The sequence below is a fragment of the Nymphaea colorata genome, chromosome 8 (genome assembly GCF_008831285.2).
Source record: "Nymphaea colorata isolate Beijing-Zhang1983 chromosome 8, ASM883128v2, whole genome shotgun sequence".
Taxonomy (NCBI): Eukaryota; Viridiplantae; Streptophyta; class Magnoliopsida; order Nymphaeales; family Nymphaeaceae; genus Nymphaea; species Nymphaea colorata.
In genome coordinates, this window is record NC_045145.1 from 20,091,409 (window position 1) to 20,114,881 (window position 23,473).

Below are 23,473 nucleotides of genomic sequence, written 5' to 3' on the forward strand. Positions count from 1 at the left end.
CATATCATGGCTTACCCCGGCATAAGCAAATATATGGGAAGGAAAAAAAAAGACGCTTCTTAGAAACTTCTGGGTAGAGAAAGTTCGCAACTAACAAAAGTAGGTTATTGCTTGAAAACTATCGTAGAAATAATAGAATCGTTAAACCTCTTCATTTCCGTAGTGGCGGTACACGAAACAACAAAGTTGTTGACCAGTCAAGCACAAAAGAAGGTCAAATGAAAAGATGGATCGGAAAACCAATAAATGGCATTACTAGCATATTTTACAATAAGCAACAAAAGTTTCCAACCGTAAAATATTTACACTGGCATTTCTTTACACTTAAACTTCTGACACGGCATCTAATGCTTCATCCTTCAAACTAAGTCAGAGCAAGAACGGCCAGAAGTGTTGTGGAGTACTGGTTTAGAATGATAATCTCCTATACTGCGCATTAAGTACCATTCACACAGCTTCTGAGCAAGTCGTTCTTGTGTTGTCTAGCACGTATGGTTAGTCTACACGTCATATACAGGCATGCGCTCCTCAATGGAAACTCGACAGATTGGACAATATTTGCACTTCTTGCAACAAGTACTGAGTTACAGATAAAACATATATTTACTTCACTAGCATGGAATAGAATACAAATCATAGGAAAAAGAGTACTAGTAGAATACCTGCACAGGATGCGGTGCCTGCAAGGCAGCAGGACAACACCAATTTCAGCCTCAAAACAAATCCTACAAAGAACCTTCTCCTGAAAATTGAATCATGTAAGGTGTCAGGAAATATGAAGCACAAGAAAAGAAAGGTAGTAGACGCCCTTCCAAGGTCCGCAAACTAAAAAACCCAAGCAACCATTATGCGTGTTATATGAACACAAAAAGGAGGTTGCTGCACCGTGTCACACCTGCACCATAGTGCAAGTATAGGTGCTTCACCGACTCATCAAATTCGATCATCAGCCTTATCAAGTGCAGTCAAGTGCATCTACATCCATCAAACTTAACTTTGACTCAAGTTGGTAGCTGTTAAATGTTCATGGGCTTGTCATCTTAATATCATAAACAAATCAATATTTAGTTGGTATCCAGCGTTTCTAAATTTGTTTTGCTTTTGATCTAAATGGATAATTCTTCTATACCCACACCTATTAAGTGTGTGTATGAAGTCCATGTTGGCCAAGGGCCTAAACAAAATTCTAGGGCTTGAAAGTGTCATCCTAATCCATTGTGTCACAACCAGGCTGAGGTTGGATATTCAAGGTCCTTCAATGACCCTTGCTATTGTTTCCTGTTATAAAATAGACACCATAGAAAAATTAATGGAGTAGGCATTGGGCTCAGATTAGTTCACGCTTCACAAAAGCCAAACAGGCATATTAATCTGAACAAACATATGGCTTCACTCCTCTGCAGGCAATAGCAGAAACAGAAGATTACAAAGTTCATCTGCTTCACTATGAGCTCATCACTGAAAGAACCAACTCTAACCTGCCATCATAGCTCATAAGCTTAATTATGGAAAAGTTAAAGAAAAGGTAAGAATGTTCAGAATCAGCTGCCAGGTAACACGAGCTCAAAAATAAGCAAGAAAGATCCCACACACACACACCTCATATCCCCACAATAAATTTGACAAAATTCATAAAAAAAATACCATTAACGGGATAACCACTGATTGCTAAGCTCAATAAACAACATGTTCATATCAAACAACCGGCACGCAAGATACATCCAATTATGTAGATAGTGAAACTCAGTTGCATGCGGCACTAATACAGCCAAACAACCAAGGAGCAACACACTTATCAAGGGCCAAAATGGACAGTACATTAGATTGTTATGAATGCTACGGAATAGAATTATCTCATTTGTTCAAAGTAAGATAACTAGATTACTGAACAGAGAGCTATGATTTACATTTTGCAGCCTCACATATTCCCTTTGGCTATATTTTGTGATTTCAGCTTGCTCCCCTAATGCTGCTTGTAACCTCCAGACCTGGAAAATTGTAGAATTACTAAGATAATAGACATCCATCACAAATTTACAAAAAAGGAAAAAAACATGAAGGATAAGTTCACAAGGCATGACTTCGAAAGCTACATACCAAAATTAGTCCATCAAAATTTAAACTGAAAAAATTCAATCTGTGAAGAAAGTTAAAATTAAATGGCACAGGATACCATATGTCACCTCTTCAGCGAGATCCCTTTTGGGCATTTTTTTCACCACCTCAGGTGGATAATCAGAGAAAGTGCTGTACCTGTACAAGTTACATCAAAAATGTGAAAAACATGGTTTGGAGAAAATCAAAAGTACATGAACGGAATTTAACATTGAAGTTTCGCCACCAAACAAAATTTTTCATAGGCTGGATGAGGATGCAGATCAGCTTTTGATGAATTGCAGCATTATAAAAGTAATATGCAAAGATCATTTTAAGATGGTTTTTGTAAAAGGGGGAAAATATGCAAAAGTGAGAAAGTAAGTGGAAGCACATCCAATCAATTGTATAACTAAAAAAGGAAGTCCCAGAGAAAAAGAAAAGTTTACTTGTCTGTATAAAGCAAATATGAAATTACCAAATCATCCACACAAATTTTCAGAATGACAATTGAGATGTAAATTATGTTCGGACAGATGTTTCCAAATAGAATGAAACTTCACAGATGGTAACTCTCGCAGCAAACATGGTCAAGGTATCTCTGACTGATACAATTATAGAAGCCTTGCATGAAATACATAACGCTCAAGACTTATATCCAAGGATTGCAAAAATTTAACTTATGATGCCTATTCACAAACATAGATCCATAAGGATGGTGTCAAAAGCATGTGCAGAATACAGTCTTCAAATAGTTCCTCACCAAGCTGAGCTAGCTTCTGATACTCATGAATAAATATATTAATACATAAACGTGGAAGGCACAAACCACAGTCTAAAATGCAAGTAAGTCCATAATGTGGCAGAAACAGTGTGAAACCTTAAATTTGAGTATTTGAGTGGCACATGAATGAAGTCAAGATTTATGTCAAGCAGACAAAAGAATCGTAAGCGTTTAATCTAACAATGTAATAGAAACTTTCCCTTGTCCTAAACATTCACATACAAAATTGATAAAACAAGACCTAAAATGACAACCATTTATTTGAAAATTGACTATCTCAACATGAGATCCAAGGACACATTAGACCGGCCTCAACTAGCAGATCTTTGATTCAAAAGCTAAACTTAGGATCATACTCAACATGTGGGTATGAACAACAAATCCCAAGAGACACTGAAGATCACATTTCAATCATCAAACACACCAAAAGTATTATAGACTTTGATTTGAAGGATTCCAACATAAATTTAGCATCTTAGACTAAAATTTTCACTTGTCATAATTTATAGGTCCATCCTGCGTGGAGAAGCCCCTGTGGTGGGCAGATAGTTCACGGCCACGCAAATCACTGAGAACCCCAATCTGCGAGGAATTGAAACAAGAAACAGGTCTTGAGAAGCCTTAGTTACATTGAAATTGGGCCTCTGAAAGTTCATGAGGTAATCTAAAAGAAAAAAGAAAAAAATCTCAGCTTGAAGAAGCTACAAAACAAGGGCCTTGTCGCTTCAATATATTCTGTGTGGGGGCACTGGGGTTCAATTTTAAACAACTTAGTTTCCATGAAAGATGAATTATATGACATGATGATACTCTAAGTCACATGGGTATTGGAACAAGTATGGGTGTGGGTACGGATACTGCAAATTTTAAAATAGTGGGTATGGGCCTATGGGGTATGGTGAGGTGCAACTTAGTTTCCGTGAAAGATGAACATGAAGATATTCTAAGTGACATGGGTATTGGTACGAGTATTGGTGCAGGTGCTGACACTTTCAATATCTCTCTAAAACCCACTCCTCCCCCCCCACCCAACCTCTCTTTCTATATCCTTCTCTCATTAAAAACCCTTTGTCCCCCCTGTAAGGAAAAGGAGGGGTGGGGGGTGGGCGGCTTTCAGTCACCTCTTTCTTTCAAAATTCTCGGAAGGAAAGAGCTATCGATGCCTTGAAAAAAAAAAAAAAAAAGTTCAAGGCAAATGTACCAAATTTGTGTCCAAGTACCCGGTTTGCCATACCAGCATACTGACATGGGTGACTAGACCCTTTCCATGTACCTATGTGACTTAGAGTATACTGCATGGAGCAAATTTACATTAGCATAATTTCTGGCAAACACATATTGCAGCTGCTTAACACCACAACTATATTATACCCGTTAATATTACATTCACAAGTTCACCATAATGGTCTGATATGTTGCTATATGTGTGACATACTTTTGATGTCCTCAATTGCTGAAGACAAGGATCAGATCCAATAATGATACCTCGTACAATCTTTTTGAATGTTACTGTCTGGATTGCTAAACACAATTAGCTATTTTAATTTCCTGAAACTTGTGCGGACGGTCCAAATGCAATAAAACACACTAAAGTTGCTCAAGTTGTTCAGGTTATAGTTATATCACCCCAACAACAGCTTTGGCAATGTGAATAACATATAATCAAGCTGAATCTGTAACATGAATACCAGTATAACATCTCCCCAGTTAACACTACACCTTATGTTCTTAAGAACTGAACACCATCCTTAGGGTGAAATAGAACAAAAATACATCTGCAGTTCAAATTTTAGGCAATTCTGAAGGAGCCATATGCATCATTGTGCAAAACTAGACAACAATTAATTCTTATCCAACTAAAGGAACAGGGTGCTCACCCAGAACATGCTGAATGAAGAGGTCTAGCGTGTTCCTCTCTACTGCTTTCATCAATGGACCACCACCCCAGAAGTCTGCAAGAGTTGGAACACATTGCTAATCTAGAATATACTGTTGTGAATAAGATGGTAAATGCTAAAAAAAATGCATATATAAGTACACCAAGAACATAGAACTTGTTACCTTGAACCATGATGTAAGAATGCAAAACAATCATGAGCTCTTGAACAAATGGAAAAACATCTCCCCGAATTACTTCTGCTACTAAGCAAAAGAATAACTTTTTCCACCAACTTTGACACCGCAAACAAAACCCCAACACCTTGAAGAAGGAAAAGTGGGAGGAAGATTGCTGCGAGTGGGATGTTCCTAGCACTTTGTGGTGTGCCCTAACATCAGGTGCAGCTGGTGAGGATGTTCATCCATTTCGAATAGTAAATTACAATATACTAGTTTCCTACCAAGTCTCACAAGGAAACAGCTAGGTGAACAAATACCTCTAAGTGCATGCAAAGGAAAACCTCAAATGCAATTAACGGAATCTTCATAACGTGGCCTCCAATATCCTGTGTGCCACACATATGATGCTCATTTTCATCCTCTTCAGATGAGACCACGAGACCACTAGTCCAATCAAGTTGTCGAGTGGTTTGAGAAGATGAACTTGGCCCCGTACAATAATTTTGCTGGTAAATAGCTGGGTTGGACCACTTTGTGCAAACCAAAAATGCAAATAACTCTGCAATTCTGGAAAAAGAAGATATTAGAGCTTTGGGTGAGGATTGATTTGATAAAAAAGATAAAGGTAAAAAAAAAGACTTCTCAATGAACAAGGATGTTTTACCCAAAACTGATAAGTAGGTCCCACCAACTCAAAGCACCAAGGTCACCTGCATCACATGGAATCAACATCAGCTATGTAAGATTATCAGGGACATGCATAAAAGTTAAAACACATAATCTACTATTGAACTGCTAGTTTTCAGAAAATCCTGGAGTGACACTCAAAGAGTAATAAAAAATATACAAACTTAAGCATCAAGATATAAAGACATTCTTCATAAAAATGAGCAGAACCATACCAGATAGCTTCAGGAGCATAAATATTGTTGCCACAACAAAGAACACCATCGACATTGCAACCCAAAAATGCTGGAAAAATTTTAAGTTTGCAGATTAATATCTCAAAAGATAATCACAGCAACGTATATACATGATTGATCAGAAATAACAAGAAAACCACTGGACAAGGTAAAAAGATGAAGATAACTAAACAGTACAAATAGAAAGTCATTGTTCTGCTAGACTAAAAGCACATCTTCCACTATAGCTTTTTTCTTTCTTTCTTTTTTTAAGTGAATCCTGCAAGTCCTTTCTGAGAATCCAAATAAGATAATATTGCAGTGGATAAAATCATGATGTGAAAGTATAAAATGAATTGCACTTATTTTGGAACTTTAATGCTTCACTTTGACTAGCAGATAACTTTATTTCATAAGTGGTGTTAGATACCAAAACTTTTAAGCACATAGCCATAAAGACAGGTGAAAATAGTTCTAGCCAAGGTTTTCCCAAAAATTTTCCCCAAAAGCAAATGAAAGGGGGATTATATGTGTGTTTGTGTGTGTTTATCAATGGTTATTATGGTCATGAAGTTTAGAAGTATGTATATGACCTTTGAAGGCAAGCAACTTAAAGATCCATTGTTGTCATGCTTTAACCACCAGAAGCACAAATATATACATCGGGAAATTGTAAAGGTTCATCACTTATTAAAGAAGTATAGCATCAACTGAATGAGCTTACTGGAAGCATCTCCTGTATAACTTCATTATTTATGCTTTCTTCATCACCTGGCAGCAAAGCCATACACATCCTGTGTGAAAAGAGAAAGTGCATGAACACTATAAAAATGTATTGACACTTGACAGTTAGTACTGTAAATACATAATCAAAAGTGTTAGTGGATAGTCACTGACAAAAGAGTTTAAAATGCCTTAAAACCGTAATAAGAACACAACCATTCAACCTCCGTTCTCATCTTTAGCAGCCAATAGTTGATGTCATTATACTACCATGAGAGAAGAACATATCCACTGGAAAGGTCAAGTGAAACAAGATTTATATTTGTACAATCCCAGCTGGAAAAGATGCATCCAGTTGCAAAAAGAAGGTCATTGCCATCTCAAAAGGAAAAATAAATAATGTTCTGCAGTGATACAATTATGAATGAAAGAGATTCTAGGTTCATTATTGCTGTGAAGTAAACCTGACATAAGATACAAACTATAATAAGCTCAAACAGTGGAAAATACCTGAAGTTGTCAATCAGAATAATCACTTCAAATACTAGCAAAGGAAGAAAGACAATCTTCAAGTTCACTGCTGGAAAGCCCCGAGCTGCAAGCAAAGCATTTGAAACAAATAAGTCCAACAAAAACAAAGATCTATTTTGCCATTACAGCCTTTGCATAGAACAGTTGTTGGAACCGATCAAATCTGAAGGACAACTGGATTCTCATACCCTTAAGACTTTGGTGCAACAACAATGAAATAATAGTAACAAGGTCATGTTCAATTACATGTTAGAATATGTTAACAAGAAAATACATGTTATTTAGACAATAGACATACCCCACAAGCTCTCAAGGAAAACACAAAGCAGCAGCTCAAATGACACAATCAGTGGAGTGGCAACAATAGCATGGCAAGGGGCCCACTGGAAAAAGAACACAAAACAGGAAAAGGAAATAAGTTTCACTCAACACATAAAATAACAAGAAAAAATTGTAAAACACTCACTCTCACTCACACGCAGTAGTGCCCTGACTTGGAAAACAAGAAAAAAAAAACAAAGAAAAACTTTAAATATCATTTAATGCATAAAAGAACAAATTGTGAATATCATATACACATGCGAGCCCATGCATTAACAGATGCATACCACAGTGACAAATGCCACTGACTTACTGATATTTTGAAAATATTGTGAAATTGATGCAATTTGAAGTCATCCAGTACACTGACCAATATTTTTTATATTATAAAAATATCACGAAAAAAGGAAAATATTGTGATATTATTACAAGTTATTTCTCATATTTTCCTGAAATTTTTAAAATGGTCCCGTTAAATATTTTTAAGCATGTAAATATTTCTTTCATGATTCCAGAAAGTTTGCCAACTTGTTTCTTGTAATATTGCAAGAAAAATACAAAACAGTTATGTTATAACTTCTTTTATATTTTCCCAAAATTCAAAACTGCCAATATCTTCCCAATATGTTCCAAAAAACTCCAGATTTTGGAAAAAGATTCAAGAAAAATATTAGTAACTATGATAAATGTATATACATACATGTTTGCGCTTGTGTGCGCAAGCAGCTTGACTAATTGAAAATAAAACATTACACTAGAAAGATGGCAAATCAAGAACTTCATCGTACATGACGGTTACGTGGTGGTGATGGAGCAGGTAAGGAGAACCTTCCTCGAGCAACAACCGAGTGGAATAACCATAACGGAGTAAAAACGAACCTGCATAACTGAAGAATTACTGAAGAACTTGCTGAAACAGACCAAATCCCAAGCAAGAAAAGAATGCTAATTGTGATGCTCCTGAAAAAATTTTAACAATGGCCACCTTCATGCGCAAGTACAAATTCACCAGCATAATTGGAATGCAATATACACAGGCAAAAACATCTTCATAATCTAAGAATCTTCATATAATCATCATTACCTAAATGGTACTATTTACACATGGAGTAAATATTTTAGCGCCTAATAGCTGTCAGGCATTTAAAAGCCAAAAATAGAAAAACGACATTCAAAAAATGTAGATGACAGCTCCCACTTATTTATTTCTAGATGCCCTAAATGTAAATTTGGAATTCTAAATGGCCCTCTCAAAGAGGCACCTAAAAGTTATAGTACAATCACTAGCATTTTCTTTACAGAATATGCAGATGAACTTTTGTCAGAAACACTAACTAAACGGTGAATACAGAAAGAGACAGTGGACAAAGTACTCCAAGATTGCCTAGACAAGGAACTAAATGCATTCTTAAGCTTCCCATTAGGGAACTACTCCAAGCTAATCCTTTTCTCATTTTTTTCCTCTCCATTTCTTAAAGGAATCGTCGTTTGGCCCAACAGCACTGAATGGATATTCACTGAACACGTCTGCTGGAGTCTGGACTACTGCTCGCCGAACCCCTTCCTGGCACTTCAGAATCATCTTCTATGAGCTGAGGGCCGAGGCGTACCTACACTTCCATAGATCTACTAAAACTCTAAACCTACGATACAAGTACGAGTTCACTAAATTTGACTAAGAACGAGCTAGAAAACAATAATCCCCACCTTACATACATTTGCTGCTGAGAAGAATCTGCTGGTTAATGCTGCTTTTTTACTGCGCCCACATACATGCGGAACAATGCTATCCACTCGTTATTTACTTGCCAAAGAAGGCCGAATTTTCAAATTCACTTAGAGCAATAAAGAACCAGAACACAACCGCCAAATTAAAATAACGAAACAGACATTTTTCCTTAGGAAGTTGCAAGCCCAAGAAAGAAGGATAGAGTCTTCCTCTTATACAATCAATCGTGAGTTGAAACGACGATATTTACATACAGAGATGGAGAATTAGTGTTTGAAAAACATACCACCCTACAAATTACCCGAATTCGTGTCATCCCTTTCTTCCCCTCGATTTCCAATAGAGAACTATTTCACTTAAAAAACCCCAAGAAAATAACCGAACAGCGAATTCAGAAAGAAAGCACCGCCTGTCCCAAGTGTCTCCCCTTAACACCGACGGAAAGAAAAGCCTTGGCAGGGCAATCGAGCTTAATGTGGGAACCAGTAAGTCCACAAACTGAACAGGAAGAGATGGAAAGGGAAGAGTTATTTAACTAACCACCAGGAGTAGGCGCGGGAATCGTCGAGCTTCATTACGAGAAGGATGGTGAAAGCAAGCAGCATGCCATGTGCGGCCACGGCCTGCGCGGATTTGGCAACCCCGTACCACGCCCTCATTGCTCCACGATCTTCCCGAACACAACCAAACCCCCTTACTGAACCCTCTCTCTATCTCTCTCTCTCTCTCTCAGTGCTTCCAGATTTGCTCGACGACTTCCTTCTTCCCTAAGGAAGGAAAGGCAAAGCAAGAAGAAGAAGCGTTGAAGAGAAAGATCGATCTGACATTGACGTCAGCGCTGGACCTCTCCTGATCCTCCTCCTTCTTCTTCTTGTCTCTCTCTCCCCGCGCGCGTGGTTCCCTTTTTCGGTCACACCACACACCAACGCCGCGAAAAGGATATCCAGCATAGACTTCCACTTACTATGATGCGTGAGTGTGACGCACCGTTCTTGTGTATCATGCCAACTCCGGCGGCCGAACGTATTGTTCGGAAAATGTCACGGGAAGGAACCCGAAACGGCTCCGTCCAAAATTCGGACGATATGGTTCTGTCGGCCGATACAGCTCCTCACTCGTCCATATATTAATAAAATAAAATAAAATAAAATAATTTTTTTCCCAGCGTTTTCTTTTCATTTTGTTTCTAAAGATGCATGAGACTGTGATTTCTGAAACTATGAGCATCGGTTTCTTCATCAAACAAGCAAGAAACATGTAATTTCTGAAAATACAGGTGCGTTTTTGCAAATAAATCTACGCACACAATGTACCTTTTTATTATAATTGGCATGAATAATGTCTGAATTTTTTTTTATGCTTCCCTGAAGAAAGGGAAAAAAGCAAAGTAGATGCTATATGAAGATCATCAAATGAACGAACTTCCTGGAAGACACCTTGTCCACAATCTCCAAACAATGGCATTCTATCCAAATGCATCTGCAGCATGGATGGGTGGGGCGCGTTTGATTCATAGGTTATTCTTAATTTCGGCTGAACAATTTCCCATATTAGCATCGCGCATCAAAAACATAGGACAATTCTCTTCCTCGTGCAAAGCTTTTTGTATTCTAATAAATGCTGTATATCCAAGATAATGAACAACTTCTCCAGACCATCGGTCATTCTAATTTTTAGAGTTTGAAAGTACACCTTTTTCTTTAGTTGGCGGTACTGAGATATGACTTTCTATTTGGCCAATGTACTATGGCTTTTCAGACATTGTCCTGTTTGAGAGTAGTGCACTCCACTTTGGTGTGATTATATATATATATATATATATATTTTAGGGTTAGGTGAGTGGTGTTTTTCACTAACCAGAACAACTCTAAAGTGCTCGCCCTAACCTCGTATCTCCCTAAAGTACAAAGTTTGCTTTCGGTTCTTAAAGTGTTGCCTTCGCCATGCTTTAACTTGTATGTCAATGGCTCTTTTTTGCAAAACAGAAGGTGAATGATATGAGAATTCAAAACGGAAATCGATCGCCTATATACTAGCCCCCGACCATTGCACCAACCTCATTGAATCAAAGATCTTACCATTTGTGAAGAAATTAGGGCTACATCTCTTTTCATTTCCATATAATATTTGTTATATAGTATTATGCCTTTTTGGGTTTAAGACTTGGAAACAAAAAGACAATGACAATCAAACCTAACCCATTGGAATAGAAACACAAGTGTTCCAAACGCGTCCCTCGGTCTGGTGGTTTTCTCCTTCTGCTCCACAACCTAAGGTGCAAACTTTTACAGCTCTTTTCCCCTTTGCATGCACGGACGAGTTCTTATACGTTACTCACTCGTCTGACGTAGTTAGAAAATGACCAGCTTTGGTTTAACTTGGCATTAAGGGTGGGCATCGGGCCGGGCCCGGCCTGGCCGGCCTGATCCAGCTCGGGTTTCGGCTCGGGCCCGGATCATTTAAAATTTAAAAATATTTGTTTAATTATAATATAATTTTAAATATAAAATAGATTTATTAATAATAAATATATATTATTAAAAAATTAAAAAAAATTATTTTTTAATTTAAACTGGCTAAACAGGCCGAGCCGGGCTGACCTGGGCCGACCTATCGGGGCCGGGCTGACCCGAGCTAACCTATTGGGCCTGGGCCAGGTTTTTCCCAGCCCAGGCTCAGGCCCAATCAGGCAGGGCCGGCGGCGGTCCGGCCCAACGCCCACCCTTACTTGACATGCATGTTGGCATGCATGTGTTAAAGGCCAAGCGGACAGAAGAAAAATATCTACATAAAAAAAACACAACGGATTTTACTGTCTGATCCCTTCTTCTTGAAACCCTTTCCGAGTTCAGAGAAACTGCAGTTCCCCCCTCCGTCTATTCTAAAATTGAAATGACCTGTTGAGAGATATACCATACATATTAGGCATAACATGTTCTTTGGCACACTTTTTGAATTAAGAAGGTTGCGTTTGAGAGGAGCTCTCCCATCCTTTATTGCAGAACAAATGATAGGAACAAAGAATAAAGGAAAGACCCATAGCTAAATACATGCTGTCCATTACTATCAAATTTTTGCTTTTTTTGGGGAAAGCGTTTTTATAGCAATCATCTGTCCTCTTTTTTTTTTTTTTCTTGCTTTAAAGAATTTAAAGAATTAGAAATTTGTACATTTAGAAGAAACCATTAAGGAAGAGTCCCAAATTTTACCAATAGAACTGGTAAAATGGATATATGGTCTAGTTAATCTCTCTTTTTTTGGGCTTCCTGAATGCAAATAAAAAGTCTTATGCTTGACGACCAGGTCAGGTGGTCTTCTTTAATAGATGGTTGGATGACTTTGAATTGTCACAGTCATCATTCACTTTTATATATATATATATATATATATATATAAAAGAAAGAGAAAGAGAGACAAGGGGTTGAAAAGAAAATAATGTGCATGATATACATGGTTAATGATTAAAATACATTTAGTTCACACTAGAAAAAATCTTTTTGCAAAGATAAAAATGAAAATAAAAAAATAAAAAGACTATAAAAAACATTTTTTAATAAATCATCAAACTGTCCTTCTTTCCTTTACAATACCGTGCCCATGTCATACACAACTTCCTCTCTAATTGGTGGGAATTGTTAGTTTTCCACTCTTTTCTATGTACGGAACCCTATCTATAAATTCTGTGAGGGGATTGGACTCTTAATTAAGGTGAACGTGCACTGAATCTAATCATGATTAGCCTCATCATCATAGCTTTTAACTTTTCTAAGACAAGGTTACGAAAAGGTGCAAGCAGAAACAGATAAGGCCCGTCAAGAATGTGGTCACAACTCACTAGTCCCATAACTTGCTACTCAATCCTGACGCTCTCCCCGAATCTAAATTGCACAACATGGCTGAAGCACATTAGTAAGGTAAATTTTTTGATATTCCTATTTCTTATGTTGAAAGCTTCTAATGGTTGCACCGTGTCTGATATGGAATAATTCATGCATCTTTCGCCATAATCGATTATTAATTCGAAACTTGGCCTGAAGTTCCCTTCCAAATGCATAAACTGATCAACCTGAAGGCGATGGTCCTCCAATAACATGAACTGGGCGGAAAAAAACAAACGGAAAAGAAGACGAGAAAGGAACGGGAAATTGGATTATCCACTTGGTTAGGCCGCAGATTTTTCGTCCAATGTGCTCCAAAAGTCTGGATCTGACAATAACTTTTCCCATTCAAGTTCGGTCTCTATAGAAGCTGTTGTTTGTTGAAGAAGGAATTCTTTGCGGCCATCTGAATCGAGCAATATTTCAGGAAGCAATATTGATTCTTTTCGAGTTTGATGGGATGCCTCGAGTTCTCCTCCTTCTCCTCCTCCTCCTTGAATGTCCTTTGGGTCGAACCAGCTCGAAAAGCAGAACTGTTCTTCTATAAAACTGTCTGCTGGAGCTTCTGCTGTCTGCGCCTCGTGTGCCTTGAAGAACCAGTTTCACAGTTGGCCGGTGAACTTGTGGCTTGACAACGACGACGGAAGGGATTGGTGGCGCTTCTTTTTTGCGCTGACGGTCCACCTTAATTTGTTAGTTCAAATGAGAGTTCCACCGGTTCTTTATATCATTGGCCGTCCTTCCCAGCATCGTCCCAGCAATCAGTGACCATCTTATTAATCACACGCACTTCAATTTAGAAAGTAATAAATGTAAAAAAAAAAAAAATGTGTTCTTACTTTTCAATGAATAACGAACAATAAGTTAGGGTGTGTTTAGATGACATCCTCATCTAACCCAATTTTGTAAAACTTGGTTTTATGAAAATTAAGTTTTTCTAATGAGATTTTAAAACTTGGTTGGTTTGTTTAAGTGACACACTCAAAACCTGGTTTTATACGAGTGACACTCTCCTTTAACTCTGTTTTCTAAAAACTAGGTTTTATGAAAATCAAGTTTTTTAATGAGTTTTAAAAATTTGTTTTTTGTTTGGGTGACATCCAAAATCTGATTTTTGAATAACCTAAAAGGGACCAGATTTTTAACTCTCTTTACAAAACCAGGTTTTGCCAAAACTAGATTTTATTCAAACTCAGTTTTCATGGCGCCCAATACTTTGAAAACCAAGTTTTGGAGTCAAATTTAACCAGATTTTGCATCCAAAACCTGGTTTTGAAGTGTCACCCAAACACCTTCAAAGGGTATGTTTGGATGACAACCTCACCTAACTAGTTTTGTGAAAGCTTTAATCTATTAAAACTAAATTTTTAATGAATTTGAGAACTTGATTTGTTTGTTTGGGTAACATACTTAAAACCTGGTTTTTTAGAATAACCTCAAGAGGTTATGTTTTGTATTTGTTTTCACAAAGCCTGGTTTTGTCTAAATTGGGTTTTCTTCAAACCTAATTTTAACTTACACCTAAACATTTGGAAACCTAATTTTGAAGCAAAACCAAGTGTTCCTTACAAAAATCCGTTTTGGGGTGTCATCCATAAGCCTCTCACGCTTGAATATTTAAATTCAGCTACTTAATTAATTGAACGCAACAATATGACAATTTTTTGTATTTGAGTGCAAGTTTTCTGTCACTAAAAGTTAGGCACTTTCTGTCAAGATTTCATTGTCAATGTCCTATCAACAGAAGTTGTTGCATTAGCTGTCAGACACAATCAAATGCCATTGTCAATGTGAACTTAGTGATTTGTAAACGTATAAGGTCTAATTAGAAGGGTATAGCTTTGAGTTCAAGGTTCTAAAATCTTAATAGATATAAAAACAAACATGAATTAAGATCATCAAGATCTGTATAACGGTATGCAGTCATAGGACCTAAGGTATGCTAAAAATAAAAAGTGACTGAAGGATAATGAGAAATAATACAAAAAAGTATGCTTCTTAAACATGGAGCATCCTGTTTGCTATGGACATGCAAAAACATGAAAGAATTATGAGAATTTTCAAGGAAAATGGGTTTGTTGGATCTAAAGTTGGCTTCCTGTTGAGGGACACGCAGATTAAAAAGGCGTAGGACAACATTGAAAAAAAATTTAAGCTGACCGCAAAGTTACACAATAAATGTTTGTTTAGATAATTAGATAAGATTTGTTGTGTGTGCATGTTCATGGTCTCACACATGCATACACAGTAATCTTGATTATTGCAGAATATGAAAACTTTGTATCTTCTTTTTTCTTTTTCAACAAATGTTAAAATTGAGTATTTGGCAAAATAAGAAAGATACTCAGATATGATCAAGATTAGTGTCAAAATTTAGAAGTAGGACACTAAACAAGTATATGCATGTGTGTGTGTATCATATCTCTCAATGTTTTTCACAAACGTAATTACAGATAGATGCAAAATATTTTTAAATGTAAGAATAAAAATGATCGTGAAATTTCAATGTCTAATCACATACGTTTAAACGGAGAAAACCAGGACCGTTAAGTTTTCAAAGTACTTTATCTATTTAATTTATGTATTCAAATAAGACTTTTTTTGAGTTATAAATTTGGACATATCGTATTCATTTATACACAGCTGAATTTATAAAAAAACGGCACTGTAGTGCTAATTAGATACTACGAGGCAAGATATGGTAGAAAGAGAGAGTGGGAGAAATGTGTAACTGGCACCTGTTCCCGAGAAGCATGTGCATTCTGACGATGAGATCATCTTCATCCGGTGCAAAAGGGCCTCCTTTGATGTTGGGGCTAAGATAGTTTAACCACCTCAATCTGCAGCTCTTACGGCATCTGTTCAGCCCTGATCACCATTAATATCATTGAGTCAGTATGCTGCTTCAGTACTTTTCCTACTTCGATCCTTTTTCCATTTCATGCTTAATATGATTCGTTCACGTCTCGGCGTATTGTAGGCGAGAAATGGTTCTCTATCATTAGTTAACTTCACGGTGAAATCCTATAAAAAAAGAAAAGAAAAAGGAGAAGAAACGTAAGGAGACGCCGCTGGAACTTATTCGACTATGAACGCAGATGACCGACGTCCCAGCGTCGTAGTGCTCCTCTTCTTTGTAATGTAGTGCTAATCCTGAACCCCAGTTTCACATTCTTCCTTGATCTGATCAGGCTCAGCTGTTCCTGAAGATCATGATAAACTCACGGGTAAATGGTGCTGTTTGATTCACTTGATTCAATGGAATTTGAGAATCATTATTCTCAATCTTTAAAGATGGGAATTGCCTTTGACTGTATGAACAGGGTGTTCAACGCCAAGCACGCAGAACGCCCTATCAATGCAGCGACATCGTCACGAAGTGCATGGTTTCCGTAACATCCGGAGTATCAACTCCAACTTAAGTGACGCCGGCCATGGGCGTGACCAGCTGATCTTAGAGAAGAGCTCATGAATAAAATGAATTGCATATATATATATATATATATATTCCCTGCCTGCTCTTGAAGGGACGAGGTGCCAATTCCCTTCGCCATACTTGTCAATGCATATTCGGAGCAGCGCGTCCTCTTCTCTGCTCCAGGCTCTCTTTCGGACGCCTGGATTGCAGTCGCTGGTCGAGGGAGCCATCTCCTTCTCTCTCTATCTCTGCAGATTTTCTCGACTCATCACTCCATGAGCAGTGCGAGGCTCTGCGAGCTAGGCGTCCTGTTTTATATGGACATCGGAAGGAAAGCATGCCCCCACATAACCAGTTTCTCCCATAGATGCACGCATTCAAATTTTCCCGGTTCGTCTGGCCAACGAAATTAGTGGAGACGGAGAGGTGCCATGAAAGCAACCATTTGATGGCTGCAATCCAATTTCCGGCCTCTCGGTACCAACTAGTTGACGTTCACCTGTTGTTGGTCCACACCATCTTAATCATGGCTGCCTCGTTAATCTAATAAAGACGAAACAATCTCATTCTCTTTAGTTTGTACTAAACTTGCCGATAGATCACAATCTCTCCCAAACTTTATTGGAGTTTTATGAAGCTAGTAGCAATGTAGATCGTCTCATCTTATTTTATTTTTCAGAAGTTTTATGTAACATACCTAAAGTCTTTGTCGACAATAAAAGCACGCTTAATCTTTCAAAACTTTTGAAAACAGCCTCAAATGTTTGCACCATGAGGTAAATATATTAATTTCGATTAGTTCACCATGGTATTGTCCATAGAGTCATGTTCTCTCTCTCCATATATATATATATATATATATGCATTGCATTTCTCTATCTATACTTAACAAAAAGAAATCCTATGACCTTCCTCCTGCTGTACACTATCTCAAAGGTATCAAGTGGCGTGTCCCCCACACAATCCAATGCATTATAGATGGGATGACCGAAAGACTTCAGATCTCCCCCCCCCTCTCTCTCTCTATATATATATATTCCATGCTTTGCAATCATGTAAGTAAATAGCTGTTACTCATTGTTCTTGCATCAATTATTCAGAGTAAGAAAATGGTGTTTAATTTATTTTTTGTGGAGGAAAAAATTATTATTTTTTCCAGCCAGTTTTAGGGCCAAACCTGACAAGAAACAGCTCTTTGAACATTTTTTTATTAATTTGCCATGAAAACCCTTGCGAAATTAGCGAGAGGTTTGGTGTCTTTTCTTTTACTATAGTCAATGCAAATCCAATTGGGTGGCTTGTTTGTTTATGAGAAAATACAGCACCAATTTGTGTGCAGAACTGGTACAGTGACTCATGCTTTCATTGGTGTCTGTTTCGTGTATATTTAGCCATGGAAGAACTATTTAAATGATATCAAAATACTTGCAATATTGTACAATAATTTTTCCAAAATGCTAGATTTTTTCTCCAATTAATTAGAATAGATTATAATCCTTACATGGTATGATTTATATGGGTGTCTTTTCTAGTTTATGTAATAGAAAGCATTAAGTTGTGCCCTAGCAATTTAGCTCGACAACAATTTTTAAAAGGCGATGAGGCAGGTGAGGCCAAGCAAGGCATTGATTGAAGCTTAAGCTTCATGGTCACATTTGTGAATTATATAAGATTCATAAAAATGATGAAAATTTGAGAAATACAACTAAACTAACAAGCATATCAACAAAATTATATAAACACACACACACAACATAATCGTACCAACCCATGCAATACCTTACATCATTCCATTTTACAGCATGAGATTAATTGAAAATAATTAGCCATAATTTTAGATTTCAGTTAGGTATAATCATAAAAGAGAAATGATAGCAAACAACAAGTCCATGATTGTAATCATTTAAGTCTACGTTTGTATGCTCTGCATTTCAAGCTACATATGTTGATATAGGGTTCAGTTATTATCTTAATTTTGTTTATTTTTTTTGAAACTATAATCTACAATAAAAACAACTTTGGCAGTGATGAGAAACACGTTACAGCCCTTTCCCACTATACGAAGAAAAACACATTGTGAAGTTATAAACTAGCTGAATTTGTTCTAGCTATAGTGAAAGAAAGTAGTTAATTTCCAGAGATCATGAACCCGTACGTACTAAAAATAATCCTCCTCTGGAAACTGGAGTTTCCTAGAAAAGTAGACATAACTCAAACAGAAAAAAATTCCTCCATCATATATTTAATTTTGACGCGCAGCTGCCTTCTTTTGTCGTTTCACATCACGGCCATGCAAATCGAAGGTGCATGTGAATTTGATTATTCTTCTAAGTCCAAAATGAATTTACGCTAGCTAATCTATGCTAATCCCAGTGAAAAAACCAAAGTTAACTAAGTTGAGCAACCCCGAACCAATCCAAAGTCCTTGTCTCGGCCACATACTTCCTCCGCAGGAGTTGGTACGGACGTAACGACACACTACCTTTCACTTGTTATCACATTTCCATTGATTTTTCAACTTTGGAAATTTTCGTCATGTTAAAAACTTCAATTTTGTGGCCTGCCCTCCATGATTTTCTTTTTCGTGAGTGTTTTTATGAGATAACTTGAGGTGGTGGGGTCGAGAATCTAAGTCAAAACAGAACTTACTACCAAATATGTTTCTAAAAGAGAACTCTGAATTACCAAGTGGTTAGGTCTCTGAGTTGATCCAAGCAGCTGTCAATGGAAGTCCGAGCATTGATGCTCATTAGTCAAACGAGCTATACCTATCGATGAGTTGCTCGATTCATCTCTCTCTCTCCCTTTCTTGCTTACGAAGACTGTACATAACTTCCCTCTTTCTCTCTCTCTTATGCCTACTGTATTGATGGATACAAATACGGGTGTCGACGTTGGACCCAAACATGGGTGTTGGTGTCAAAAATGGTGGTAAACCTTAAAAAGTTGGACACATGGACCCAATTTTGTCTCTCTTGCTATATATATATATATATATATATATATATATATATATATATATATATATATATATATATATATATATGAAATTTGAAAATTGGATAGTGACTAACTTTTTAGAGCCACCTAACTAACTATCTAATCAAAGTTATTTGATCCAACATGATGGATAATTAAAAAATAAGAAAAAAAGATGATTAACATTTTCTGCTTTTATTATCACTTCACATGTTTTTTTCTATGTTTTTTTTCTCACCATTCATTTGATTTGGGTGAAGGTCCTTGATTAGATAACTGAATAACTCTTGATAATCAGACTATATATATATATATATATATATATATATATATATATAAAATAAATTTAACAAAAGATGACAAGATGTTAACTTAGAATCCATCATTTAATAAATGAATTAACTGTTCAATAATTTTATTTGTTTATATTTGTAACATTTTTTTATGTAGTTAAGGTTAGTATACTTCAATTAGAAATTTCATTAAATAAAGTAAAGCTTTTAAAAAATTTGTTTTTAAAAGATGACCCTGGTCATCCTTTTTGAGGGTAATCAGAGATGAGGGGGAGAGAAAGAAAAAAAAAGGAGAGCAAAAAGAGAGAGTAGAATGACAACAAGAACCCCATCTACTTGGCTTCATAATGACACCTTTAATCTCAAGACTAATTCTGTTCCTTAATACCATGAGGATAGCACCCTCCAAAAATCAAATTGAGGATGTGTTTGCAACATGCCACCAAAATTAACCACTTGGGCTGCCCATCACTTAGTTTATATATATATATATAAAGAGAGAAAGAGAGAGGAGGACGTGGAAAAAAGAAAGAGAAAATGAACACATTAAATAGACGTTTCATAGTTCAAAAATAGAGTGTGTGGTGGGGTTGATGTCTGTATTCAGGGTCAGAGATTGGAATATTTTATTGCTGAGACCGAAGTAGAGTTTTAAAATTTAAAAATGAGTCCAAATATTACTTTTAAATTTTTTATATAAGTTAAACTAAATTTTTTAAATGTGCATGTATTTTTTTATTTTTTAAAGATCTAAGGAGGGCCGTGGCCTCTGCTGCCCCTCCCCCAGTTTGTGTTGGACGTGTCCCAATCCTACACTTCAACAGTGTTTGGATGACACGTTAAAAAGATTGGTTTGGTGAAAACTAGTTTTTCAAAGGTTGATTTTTACTTCGTTTTAAAAAAGTATCATGCATATCGTAACACCGCAGTTAGGTTTTCGAAATAAGAGATGCTATCATTATTAAATAAATAAATAAAAAAAATGAAAAAACTCTATTGTAACTGCTCCTATTAATTATTTAGGAGCAATCTTTGACATTGGTTGCTGAAATCCCTTGTAAATTTGAAGGATTTGCTCGATGGTTTTCAAGGCCAATGGTGGCCTTTATTTTCTTTATCTTTTGGGTTTCTCGTCACGCCAAGGACCTGTTTGTTGTTGCTTTCTCTTGTCTCTCTTCTCATGCTGTTTTCTTGGCATCAAAGCTTCTTCCGGTTCCCACGGCTGCATAGCAACCTCTAAGCAAGCATCTGGTGCGTCCTTGTCGTCCACCCCTACTGGTTCCTGAGAAATTGAGAGGACGTGAAGAATGTTTTCCCTTAATTTTACAACGAGCTGTTACAAGCCGTATATACAGAAAAGTTTTACAAGATCCACAATTTGTAGAGTGAATGAAGGATTACAAAAAGGAAGGTTACAACAAATGAGTTTATCTAGAAAAAGAGATAACTGATATGAAACAACAGTTGCCGTAGATATCTCTTTAGTTTGAAAAGTATGAAATGTTGATAATTATCCAGTAGTTCCGTTGCTGGAACGCAATGGCTTATTGCCTTCTCCACTTTGGTGTCCATCAAACTTGATCGCACGAACTATTTGTTATGGCGATCGCGTTATGATGAGTAAAATCTTGTTGGGTTATGGCCATGAGCCATGCCCTTAGCCAACGTAAAGACTAAAAGCGTGAGAGGGCATATCATGAGGGATGTTATAATCCAGTAACTTTCAATTATAGAAACTGTTACAAAGCTAACAGAAATAAATGAAGCAATCTGGCTTTCTCCCAATATGCTGGTGTTCCGGTTGGATCCTGGGAGCTGCTGCTGAAAGTTCCAACAGATCTTATGTGGTCTGTAGATCGTTCATTCCCTACTCCACATCAATTTCTTGATGATGTTAAAATCAAACCCAATCTGGCATTCTCTCAATGGAAACACACAGAGCAACTGACCTTAAGTTGGATAAAGGCCACTGTCACAGAACAATCCTTGCTCAACTCATTCGCCACACATCTTCTCGTGAAGGGTGGGTAACCTTAGAACATGCATCTCAACCATTCGTAGATATTTCCATAAGAAGAAATCGGACACCTTGGGGAGGCAAATTCATGAGCAAAGATTTCTCTCTCTCGCTCTCTCTCTCTCTCTCTCTTTTTGGACTCGCAGGGCATTAAGCAATGGTTGACATGCCTCTATATTACACTCGAGCTCTTCCCAGAAGAACCTAATCCCATCACTCATATATCAATCCACATCCCAAAACAATCATGGGACCTTAGTGCCCGAAGACCAATTATATCAAAATCATTGTCTAGACGACAACCCAACTAGAACTCACCCAATGGTTTCCCAGTCACAAGATGGAACCTTATAACCAAAGATTTTCAATTATCAAACCTCATTGACATCCAATGAATCAAAGTCCTACAACCCTAATGAATTCGAACCTGCCAGTTTCTAGGAAGACCAAAAAGGTCCTAGATGGGCTGATGTTATGACAGGTGCAATTCGAGCTCTTCATAACAACCACACTTGGGAATTAGCGTCTTTTAAGAATAACTATAAGGTTGTTGGATTCTGATCGATTTATAAAATTAGGTATCACGTAGATGAATCTGTTGCATGCTTGAAATTCGAACTGCTTGTGACCAAATTGCTTGTGAAAGGATACAATCAAAAGGAAGGAATAGATTATTTTGATACCTTCAGTACTGTATTTAAACCAACTATTAGACCAGACCGGTGCTCACTGTTGCATACAACCAGGATGGCTGATTCACCAACTTGATGTTCACTGTTGCATACAACTAGGATGGCTGATTCACCAACTTGATGTTAATAACACATTCTTCCATGAAACCTTGAAAGAAGAGGTTTATATGAGCTAGCTAGCCTCCCAGGGTTCGAAGATCTAGCGAATGGTATCATTCTAGCTAGTAGTTCATCTCAACAGGAGCATGACATTATTAGATTTATTGCACAACGATTTTTTTAATTAAGGATTTGGGACCATTTCACTGCATCCTTGGAATAGAGGTAAACCAACAGGGACGCAGTATTGCTCTTTCACAAAGAAAATATATCTCAGAAATTCTATCCCGCTACACCAAATGTAACACTTTCTAGATAGATATGAAGGCACAAAATTTTCATATGAAACTTTATTTAGAAGTCTAGTTGGGTCACTTCAACATGTGACATGTGACTTTGAGACCTTGACAATCCGCTTTTGCTGTAAACAAGGGATGCCAGTTCAAGCGCGAACTGACAAATGTTCATTGGGCTCATGTAAAAAGGATCTTTCTTTACCTTCAAGGCATCGTCTATGATCATCAATAGGAAAGTAGAGGTATTTTTTATGCAGACTGGGCCGGAAGCCTAGATGATCAGAGGTCTACCAAATAAGTTTGTTACTGTTTTGGGAGGCATTGCTATATCATAGGGTTCAAATAAACAACCCATGGTTGCCGTTGCCCACTTATCTACGGAAACAGAGTATAAGGCCATGGTGGGAGCGGTGTCTAAAACTTTCAACCCCTCCTCACTGCATTGCTAGTTCCCACATATGAATTCCAGTTCTCATGTGCGACAATATAGGCGCAGCATACTTAGTCGCCATCCCTCATCATTATCAAGTGCATGGATCCTCATTATCCTGCATCGTTTAAATGGTCGATTCACAGCCAACTCATTTTCGGAGTTCAAACTCCACTCATATTTGTCAACATGAGAGCCAAGGTCATTCGATTTACATATATAATTAAAG

At 37.2% G+C, this 23,473-nt stretch overlaps 1 protein-coding gene across 2 annotated transcripts; it reads right to left on the minus strand.

Annotated features, from left to right (window-relative positions):
• Nucleotides 1-229: 229 nt before the first annotated feature.
• On the minus strand, nt 230-10,095 carry LOC116259124 (uncharacterized). 2 transcript variants are annotated; one of them, XM_031636769.2, is made up of 14 exons: nt 9,683-10,095; nt 8,202-8,292; nt 7,391-7,475; nt 7,072-7,156; nt 6,563-6,632; nt 5,839-5,908; nt 5,601-5,646; nt 5,254-5,503; nt 4,940-5,145; nt 4,756-4,830; nt 2,184-2,253; nt 1,908-1,988; nt 663-742; nt 230-579 (listed from the first exon to the last, which is right to left on the minus strand). In XM_031636769.2, exons 1-14 carry the CDS (start codon nt 9,799-9,801, stop codon nt 501-503), a joined length of 1,407 nt encoding a protein of 468 aa, XP_031492629.1. In that variant the 5' UTR covers nt 9,802-10,095; the 3' UTR covers nt 230-500. The 2 variants fall into 2 exon arrangements, with proteins under 2 accessions (XP_031492629.1, XP_031492630.1); XM_031636770.2 differs by lacking the exon at nt 8,202-8,292 and adding an exon at nt 8,293-8,373.
• Nucleotides 10,096-23,473: the final 13,378 nt, after the last annotated feature.

Bases quoted from the DNA above. Each gene is read 5' to 3' on its own strand.
- LOC116259124 (XM_031636769.2), bottom strand. From the start codon at position 9,801: ATGAGGGCGTGGTACGGGGTTGCCAAATCCGCGCAGGCCGTGGCCGCA. The intron at 4,831-4,939 runs GTAACAAGTTCT...CAACTCTTGCAG, and splicing joins TTCTTACATCATGGTTCAAG to ACTTCTGGGGTGGTGGTCCA. The intron at 2,254-4,755 runs GTGAGCACCCTG...TAACTTGTACAG, and splicing joins CTTCATTCAGCATGTTCTGG to GTACAGCACTTTCTCTGATT.